This window comes from Taudactylus pleione, unplaced genomic scaffold (genome assembly GCF_031769625.1).
Source record: "Taudactylus pleione unplaced genomic scaffold, aTauple2 ptg000447l, whole genome shotgun sequence".
Lineage (NCBI taxonomy): Eukaryota > Metazoa > Chordata > Amphibia > Anura > Myobatrachidae > Taudactylus > Taudactylus pleione.
Window position 1 is genome coordinate 3,659,385 of NW_028284849.1, and position 10,616 is coordinate 3,670,000.

The 10,616-nt window shown below is 43.6% G+C and overlaps 1 protein-coding gene across 2 annotated transcripts in view; it reads left to right on the top strand.

Annotated features, from left to right (window-relative positions):
- Positions 1–10,616, top strand: part of LOC148505605 (meckelin-like) — a 38,417-nt gene that overhangs the window by 21,101 nt on the left and 6,700 nt on the right. For both annotated transcript variants that reach the window (XM_088447985.1, XM_088447986.1), the window contains 11 exons: positions 75–192; positions 288–384; positions 756–812; positions 2,184–2,282; positions 2,810–2,908; positions 3,249–3,344; positions 3,607–3,706; positions 8,352–8,470; positions 8,826–8,966; positions 9,044–9,124; positions 10,110–10,226. In XM_088447985.1, the coding sequence (XP_088304111.1) occupies positions 75–192; positions 288–384; positions 756–812; positions 2,184–2,282; positions 2,810–2,908; positions 3,249–3,344; positions 3,607–3,706; positions 8,352–8,470; positions 8,826–8,966; positions 9,044–9,124; positions 10,110–10,226 (1,124 nt within the window). The remainder of the gene's footprint in view (positions 1–74; positions 193–287; positions 385–755; positions 813–2,183; positions 2,283–2,809; positions 2,909–3,248; positions 3,345–3,606; positions 3,707–8,351; positions 8,471–8,825; positions 8,967–9,043; positions 9,125–10,109; positions 10,227–10,616) is intronic.

Here is a 10,616-nt window from a genome sequence, read left to right on the forward strand (position 1 = left end):
CTTTATGATTATGACATAATTCAATGACTGCATAGTCCGGTGGGTGTAGGGTAACATGTCACACGATCTTCCAGGTGTTCTCGGATCCAGCGCTTTGAGACGGTTCTTTCTGATTGACGGCATTTCCGGGAGAGAATCAAACTTTTCCAAAGAGCCAACTTTTGTCACCATAGCAACGAGCCTCACCCTAAGGTGATGACATGGCCGATGTGCCATCATGGCCGATGTGCCGTAAGTTCCTGGTTTCCTTTATACACTGGCACTAATCCCTTTACCCTTCCATACAGCGTGTTCCTGCCGCTCAGCCCCCCGAGCACCCAGCCGCCGTTCCAGCTGACCGTGAATTACGAGAGGCAAACAGAGATCCAACAAAGAACCGTGCAGGTGAGCAGATTTATACACCGCAGGGTCAAGTCCCAGAATGCTTTGCTGCCCATCAGCGGTAAGTGACGGTGGTTCCTCCCTACGATGATATATTGATGATTGGTATCTGACTAGTATGTACGGCTCCTAGAACCATCGGTGATTTTCCTCCCTATGATGATATAATGATGATTGGTATCTGACTAGTATGTACGGCTCCTAGAACCATCGGTGATTTTCCTCCCTACGATGATATATTGATGATTGGTATCTAACTAGTATGTACGGCTCCTGGAACCATCGGTGATTTTCGGCAAAGAGTTTGTTTCTCTCTTGTATTATGTGATCCCCGTCTAACAGGTCCTTCTTATGTTTTATTCATCTGTTACTAGGTGTCATTCGCTGTCACATATACACAGAGCCAGGGGACGTATAAAAGAGACACTGATGTAAGTAACTACTCGCCTCCGTCACAAAATAATTCCCACAGTAGTCTGAAAGTACAGTATCCAAATTCTCCTTTTTATATGGCCTACACCAGTGTTTCCTGTATATACTATTTTGTTGTGGAACACAGGTTATAAATAGTAGACCCCAGCGGGATCCGGATACAGCAGACAGCTAGGGGCTTAGGGCCCGATTCAGACCCGCTCGCTAGGAAGCATTCGCACGCAGCCAGCCGATTTTTGTAATCTGCGTATGCGTCGCAGTGCGCAAACCTTCGTTCGGTATGCCGGGCGTCAGGCTTCCGGCGTAGGGGTAATGATAGGGGTCGGGATTTCGACGCCTATCATTAGACCCCTGCCGGGATTTGACAGTCGGGATGCCGGCGGTCGGCATTTCGACTGTCGACTTCCTGACTGCATCCCAGTATAAAACAGGTATATGTCAGAGTCACCTGAGCTAAGTAGTACACAGCCACGTTTTACTGTGGCGCTCAAACACAGAGGCAAGATGGCGCAGTGCATGCGTAGAAAACCAAACGGTAGTCCTCTTGGTAAAGGCAAAGGCTTCAGTTATGGAGCATTCTTGGAGGTAGCGCAGTAGCACATTCCATATTTCAACATTTTCCTCCCTCGGTCCTCAAGGCACACTAATAGGCCCCGTACATCTGCCTGCCGTTTCGCCGATTCCCCAACGTGACAGAAAACGCGAGTCGGTGGCCATCGATATTTGCCCATCTGTCGGGGAATCTATGAAATTCTTCATTTTACAAATCCCTGATTTGCTGATTACGATCATATTCTGGTCGGGATCGGCAAATCAGGGAAATCCAACAGATACCCTGACCCTGGCGTCTGGGGAGCGGGGAAATGCCCCAATCCATTGCCTTAACAGTTCTTGTTTTCAGGATGGCCATACTTGAGCACAGGTGACTTAATTAGTACTTCAGTTATTTTGATTTAGTCATCTGTGCTCAATCAAGGATATCCTTAAAACCTGTCCGGCTTCTGTGCTAGGTTAAAAACGTCTTTTATTAAACTGTTAGTGGCGATGATAAAGCCCTTCTTACTATTCATCTCAATGGTGAGATCATAGGGGAGTGGTCCGGACTAGACCCATTGGAGTATGGAGAATACCGGCCCGCAGCTGGAGAGAGTATCCCCTGTTTGGACGGTTGGAAGCATCGCAGGACCCATAGATAAGACCATACTGGGCTTCTAGTTTTTATGTAGAATTATCTTGTAATTGCAGGAACCTGGGCTGGACGAAAGGCTGCAATAAAAGTATTTTTTCAACAGCAAATGTTTCAGCCCAGATTCCGGCAACTGGAAAATAATTGGGGGGAATTCACATCCCGTGTCCTTCTCATCCTACAGATCGCCCTGGGCGTCTTGGGGGCTCTGGCTGCCCTTCTTGCCTTCTTGGAGACCAGCAGTTGGCTGCGGAGATCTGGGCAGCAGAACATTGGCATAATAGTAAGTTTGGTAGTTGGCGCCCGTGGGTTCGTGGCTGGAGATGCAGGGCAGTCATTAGGTATTACCCGCAGGCAGAACAGGCTTTCTTTACCAATTATAGCAACTTCACCTATTGCTATCGCTCTGTAATCTTTCACCATTCATGGCCTCATAGTTCTCTTATTCCTCAGTCATCCCCTTTACTCCTCATATCCACAATGTGCTGTTAGATTAGATATTATACAGTATATTCTACAGAGCATCTTATATTTATCATAGGAAGAGTGTAAAAACTGGGGTTAGTTTGGAACCTTACGTCTTGTACGCTGACACTAAGGGGTCTATGTACTAAGCCGTGGAGAGAGATAAGGAAGTACCAACCAATCAGCTCCTAACTGTCATGTTACAGGCAGTGTTTGAAAAATGACAGGAGCTGATTGGTTGGTTCTTTATCTCTCTCCAAGGCTTAGTGAATAGACCCCTAATTATACAGGCTGACTTGCGAATGTTTCCTGTAGTGACGGAACCCTGTCTGTTTCTTTCTGCAGGTGATCATTAAGTTCCTGGCATTCCTTAGCGGAACGCTCGCCAACGCTTTCTTCCTTATCGTATATGGGACGGCGATCTACTGGCTGATTGCATTTAAGGTGGTTATTAATGTGTAATAATAATGGGCGTCACTAGTAAGTTTTTGTTATTTACATGTGCCCAAAAAAACATTTTACAGACCCAATTCCGTGTCCGATACCAGCAGCCGTCACCTTATTTAATACCGTATACGCCACGGCACTACAGGAACAGATCCTGCCGACACAGTGATGTAACACTCGGCTGTCTATTGCTGAGATACAAGCGTAATAACAAATGTCCACACTTATGTATCATTATTAGTATTTATTTTACGTCTCTATTCTGCTGACATGTTATGGTGGCTTGTTCTCGTGTACACGTAGCGCTAAACGTTCTCTTTGTCATTTTGTTTCTCAGGGTCAAACGTCAACAGTAATCGTCACCTTACCTCCGGCTGGTGGGCAAATTGAGAATGATTTCATTATCTACATGTCTGTGGCATTTGCACTGAAGGTGAAGTATTTGTGGATGGGGGGGAAAGCGTGAAAGGGAGAGCAGGGGGTGAGATGGGGGTTGATACTGGGAGAGTGGGGGGTGACACTGGGCACTGGGAGAGTGGGGGGTGACACTGGGAGAGTGGGGGGTGACACTGGGCACTGGGAGAGTGGGGGGTGACACTGGGAGAGCGGGTGGTGAGATGGGGGGTGACGCGGGGAGGGTGGGGGGGATACAGGGTGAGTGATCTGTGCAAACTATTAATCTCCTTTATCCTCAGGCTTTAGAACTGCTCCACCTGCTGGTCACACAACTGACCTGCAACATTTTCCTGGTTGACTGGGAGAAATCGAAGGACAAACCTTCATCTAATACACAAGGTGACTTCTGGGATAGGATGCATAGAATTAATGAGATTGTTATATGGGCTAATACTCCTCTTACAGTCTTGAGAGATAAAATATGCAGTTAGCCTCTGTACAGTACCAGGATTAGTGCAGTTCATATATTTTTCTTAGGCTATAAACTATCACGAACAGGGCCCTCTATCGCCTCACACTATTCCTATATTATCACCTTACACTATTCCTATATTATCACCTTACACTATTCCTATATTATCACCTTACACTATTCCTATATTATCACCTTACACTATTCCTATATCATGGCCTGACACTATTCCTATATTATCTCATCACACTATTCCTATATTATCGCATCACACTATTCCTATATTATCACCTGACACTATTCCTATATTATCTCATCACACTATTCCTATATTATCGCATCACACTATTCCTATATTATCACCTTACACTATTCCTATATTATCGCATCACACTATTCCTATATTATCGCCTCACACTATTCCTATATTATCGCCTCACACTATTCCTATATTATCGCCTCACACTATTCCTATATTATCACCTTACACTATTCCTATATTATCACCTTACACTATTCCTATATTATCACCTTACACTATTCCTATATTATCACCTTACACTATTCCTATATTATCGCCTGACACTATTCCTATATCATCACCTCACACTATTCCTATATCATTACCTCACACTATTCCTATATTATCACCTTACACTATTCCTATATCATCACCTCACACTATTCCTATATTATCACCTTACACTATTCCTATATCATGGCCTGACACTATTCCTATATTATCTCATCACACTATTCCTATATTATCTCATCACACTATTCCTATATTATCGCATCACACTATTCCTATATTATCACCTGACACTATTCCTATATTATCTCATCACACTATTCCTATATTATCGCATCACACTATTCCTATATTATCACCTTACACTATTCCTATATTATCGCCTTACACTATTCCTATACTATCGCATCACACTATTCCTATATTATCACCTGACACTATTCCTATATTATCTCATCACACTATTCCTATATTATCACCTTACACTATTCCTATGTTATCGCCTTACACTATTCCTATACTATCGCATCACACTATTCCTATATTATCGCATCACACTATTCCTATATTATCGCCTCACACTATTCCTATATTATCGCCTCACACTATTCCTATATTATCTCATCACACTATTCCTATATCATCGCCTCACACTATTCCTATATTATCGCCTTACACTATTCCTATATTATCACCTCACACTATTCCTATATTATCACCTTACACTATTCCTATATCATGGCCTGACACTATTCCTATATTATCTCATCACACTATTCCTATATTATCTCATCACACTATTCCTATATTATCGCATCACACTATTCCTATATTATCACCTGACACTATTCCTATATTATCTCATCACACTATTCCTATATTATCGCATCACACTATTCCTATATTATCACCTTACACTATTCCTATATTATCGCCTTACACTATTCCTATACTATCGCATCACACTATTCCTATATTATCACCTGACACTATTCCTATATTATCTCATCACACTATTCCTATATTATCACCTTACACTATTCCTATATTATCACCTTACACTATTCCTATATCATCACCTGACACTATTCCTATATCATCGCCTCGCACTATTCCTATATCATCGCCTCGCACTATTTCTATATCATCGCCTCGCACTATTCCTATATCATCGCCTCGCACTATTCCTATATCATCGCCTCGCACTATTCCTATATCATCGCCTCGCACTATTCCTATATCATCGCCTGACACTATTCCTATATCATCGCCTTGCACTATTCCTATATTATTGCCTCACACTATTCCTGTTTCCTGTGCGCCCCAATTTACAGAGTTATAGTCATGGACTAGTCTGATGCCCCCTGTCTATTCTTCCCAGGCATGGGGACACGGATTGTTATAACTGGGTGTCATTTTGTTGTATTATTATTTCATGCTTTGTATTTATTGGCCCAGTAATGCCGGTTTGATCCCTTTGTTTACTTTCCTGGTCCGACGCTGCAGATGCTTTGTGGACTCCTATAAATAATATATAATAAAAATATATCATAGGGAAACATTGATATAACAGCAAGAGTGGGAATCCCTGTCCTTATCTTCACATTGGGACTTATCATTATTAATATGTCATGTACCAGAGGATTTCATCTGAGGACTCTCAGCATTAGTGAAGATTTGGGGGGGGGGTCACTCGGTCAGAACGCCTCAGTGCAGGATTTCACAAACTCTGTCTTTAAGGCACGCTTAACAGTCCAGGTTTTAAGCAGTAGTGCACACGGGGGGTTTCTGAGTATCCAGAAACCCCCCCTGACAGACTCGAGAGCAGGCATCGTGCTCTTAAGCCCTGTCCCCCTCACGGAAAAATGCTGCGAGGCGCGGTCAATCGAGGGAAGGCGGAGTCAATATGACGCGATTCCATTAGAATCGCGTCATTTCGCTCCGCCCACTCCCTATTGGCCTGCAAATTCGTGGCAGTTTCACGCTAGGGGGAGGGGCCTAATGACATGGTGCCAGCCTGCCAGGTCTGCAAGGTAAGGGTGTGTGTAATGTATATGTATATGTATGTGTGTAATGTATGCGTGACATATCTGTGTGTGTGTGTGTGTGTGTGTGTGTGTATGTATATACAGTCAGGTGCATAAATATTGGGACATTGACAGAATTTTCATATTTTGGCCTCTATTCACCACCACAATGGCGTTGAAATGAAACAAACAAGATGTGCTTTACCTGCAGACTTTCAGATTTAATTTGAGGGTAATTACATCCAAATCAGGTGAACGGTGTAGGAATTACACCGGTTTCTATATGTGCCTCCCACTTTTTAAGGGGCCAAAAGTAATGGGACAAACTAAACAATCCTAAATCTAACTTTCACTTTTTAATACTTTGTTGCAAATTCTTTGCAGGCAATTACAGCCTGAAGTCTGGAACGCATAGACATCACCAGACGCTGGGTTTCATCCCTGGTGATGCTCTGCCAGGCCTCTACTGCAAATGTCTTCAGTTCCTGCTTGTTCTTAGGGCATTTTCCCTTCAGTTTTCTCTTCATCAAGTGAAATGCATGCTCAATCGGATTCAGGTCAGGGGATTGACTTGGCCATTGCATAACATTCCACTTTTTAGCCTTAAAAAACTATTTGGTTGCTTTTGCAGTATGCTTCGGGTCATTGTACATCTGCACTGTGAAGCGCCGTCCAATGAGTTCTGAAGCATTTGACTGAATATGAGCATATAATATTGCCCGAAACACTTCAGAATTCATTCTGCTGCTTTTGTCAGCAGTCACATCATCAATAAATATAAGGGAACCAGTTCCATTGGCAGCCATACTTGCCCATGCCATGACACTACTACCACCATGCTTCACTGATAAGGTGGAATGTTTGGGATCATGAGCAGTTCCTTTCCTTCTCCATACTCTTCTCTTCCCATCACTCTGGTACAAGTTGATCTTTGTCTCATCTGTCCATAGGATGTTGTTCTAGAACAGTAATGGCTTTTTTAGATGTTGTTTGGCAAACTCTAATCTGGTCTTCCTGTTTTTGTGGCTCACCAATGGTTTACATCTTGTGGTGAACCCTCTATATTCACTCTTGTGAAGTCTTCTCTTGATTGTTGACTTGGACACATATACACCTACCTCCTGGAGAGTGTTCTTGATTTGGCCAACTGTTGTGAAGGGGTTTTTCTTCACCAGGGAAATAATTATTTTGTCATCCACCACAGTTGTTTTCCGTGGTCTTCCGGTGTTGCTGAGCTCTCCGGTGCGTTCTTTCTTTTTAAGAATGTTCCAAACAGTTGATTTGGCCACACCTAATGTTTTTGCCATCTCTCTGATGGGTTTGTTTTGATTTTTCAGCCTAATGATGGCTTGCTTCACTGATAGTGACAGCTCTTTGGATCTCATATTGAGAGTTGACAGCAACTGATTCCAAATGCAAATGTCACACCTAGAATCAACTCCGGACCTTTTACCTGCTTAATTGATAATGAAATAACGAGGGAATAGCCCACACCTGTCCATGAAATAGCTTTTGAGTTGATAGTCCCATTACTTTTGGCCCCTTAAACAGTGGGAGGCACATATAGAAACCATTGTAATTCCTACACCGTTCACCTGATTTGGATGTAATTACCCTCAAATTAAATCTGAAAGTCTGCAGGTAAAGCACATCTTGTTTGTTTCATTTCAAAGCCATTGTGGTGGTGAATAGAGGCCAAAATATGAAAATTCTGTCAATGTCCCAATATTTATGCACCTGACTGTATATCTACAGTATATATATGTGTGTGTGTGTGTGTGTGTGTGTGTGTGTGTGTGTAAACCCCCCTATAAAAATCCTACGATTGCCCCAATAAGGATATAATTAAACTGACTGAGGTACTAATTAAGTTACCTGTGCGTAAATATGGATATCATTAAAAACCTGGACTGTTAAGGTGCCATGAGGGCTGAGTTTGGGCACCACTGCCTGGGTGTATGGAGGGAGAGAGAGAGTACAGGCTCTAACTCATCACCGCTCTCTGTATTGCAGGAAAGACCAATGTCAGCATCTGGAGAACTATCCTGATCGCCAATGAGTGGAACGAGATCCAGACACATCGGAAGCTCAGCCCCCTCTTCCAGCTCTTCATGCTGCTGCTACTATTGGAGGTAAAGATAATAAAATGTTATTTCCTTGCAGGTTATATTTTACCTTTATCATTGTGGTGACCAGACAAGAGATCTTATTATTCTCCAATGTCCTGCGGGCGTGGGCGGAGCTTACAGGTATCCCGACACCTCTCCTCCAATCAGAGATCATATTATTCTCCAATATCCTGCGGGTGTGGGCGGAGCTGACAGGTATCCCCGACACCTCTCCTCCAATCAGAGATCACGATACTGTGACTGACGTCGGAGGGTGATGTACAGTAGAAGGACACGATGCAGACTGTTCTGTGCAGGGTTACAGGTAAATAATTTGCATACAAAATACATCGTTCTTACCTGGTTCTGTTGTCCGCAGGTTGTAGGTCTCAAAAACATCGCGACTAAGGATTTAACTCAGAATTTAAGTCCAGCAGCTGGAAGTTTCCAGGCCCCGGACAGCATTATTCTGAGATTCGGCATTTCTGCCTCCATGTGGCTGGCTGTTGGCATAGTTCAGGTTGGTGAGAACGGCATTATGGGTATTACCCACAATGCTCCCTGTCTCTGTATCACATGTGGTCTGTTGCACTGCAGGTTATATTCTTCATCTTCATCTATGAACGCTTTATCGAAGACAAAATTCGCCAGTTTGCCGACCTGTGTTCTCTGAGTAACGTGAGTCCTTGTTTAATCGCTCTGCAATCTCACCAGCCAAATCAGTACAACATTAGCCCCTCCCATGATGCACCCAAACCACGCCCTGATCCAACCAAATCCCTGCGTCATCGAAAGGCTCCTCCCACTTTCTAAGTGCCAGTTAAAGTTACACAGTATATGACAATGGGATATTATTAGCCAACCAACAATTTTATTCTGCAATAAATCTGTCCAATCAGCGCTTCTTCATCCAGGTCCGCATGCAATGGGATCTGGTGTGATCCAGGTAGGATCTCCCTATAGAAGTAATACTCAAAAGGGGGTTCATCTGAAAGAAATATCTGTACCGACAGCCAGTACCCATAAAGTATCAGCCCTTTAGCAGTAATGGAAGAGGACTTAGGGTAAATCGGCGAGATGAATTGGCCGGAAGCTTTATCTGCCCCCCCGTCATGCAGGTTACATTATGGTGAGGAATACCTTTAATCATTGCAGCACTGTAGGACGTGTTTGTCCCCACTGCATTAGCAATGCCATGACTTACGCACAGGCTGCAAATGCCCAAGAGGGCACATCCTCTACCATATGCTAGGGTCCTGCTGTAGGGTCCCCTCACTCTGGGCACAGTGCTAGATATTATACTGGGGATCCCTACCGCTTGCTGTGTGTGCCAGGGGTTGTAGGTGATCACACAATCCCATCTTCTAATAGACCGTTCATACAGGGAGCGCAATTTTTAACTCTGTCCTTCATGTCACCCAATCTCTGCCGCACCCCCTGACAGTACAGGGTGTAAGGTATTGATCTGTAACATGTTGCCTATATAAAGTGGCTACAGCTGTGATAAGTGACAAAACCAAGGGGTCATTAGGATTTATTTTTGTATCATAGAAGACAGAGACGCACCTAACATATAAGTTTGGTTTCAATGACTGATGTGTAAAAAAACAACAACTTTATTTCCCCTAAAAGCTCTGAATTTTTATATGAGATCTCTCCGCAGGTCTCTGTCTTCATCCTGACCCACAAGTGTTATGGGTATTACATCCATGGCCGGTCAGTACATGGGCAGGCAGACGTCAGTATGGACACTATGCTGGACAATCTCCGCAAAGAAGAGGTAAGTACTTGTTCTATGTATGGGCATAAATGCTCTGCCAGGATTATTAATGAGCTTCATTGGTCGTCATACCCGGCCGCTGTGGTAGAAAACAGCGTTATGAGGATGATGCCGTTCTGGGTGCCCCCCCCCCCCCTTCATGCCTGGATGGTGACTATATGGCCACAGCTGTTCATTTTCATGTATTGGTCAGAGTATGAATACGGATGTCTGATTGGTTGCTCTGGGTTACAGCACCTGATTTGCAGCTAACTGTGCAGCAGTCTCCATAAACGTCAGGCGCTATTTCCCATGTGACACGTCCGCTTGTGTTAGAGCCGCTGATATCTCTGTATCCAGTATGGAGGCGATGGATAAATATCAGAAATGATCGGTTACTCTCTCTCTCTG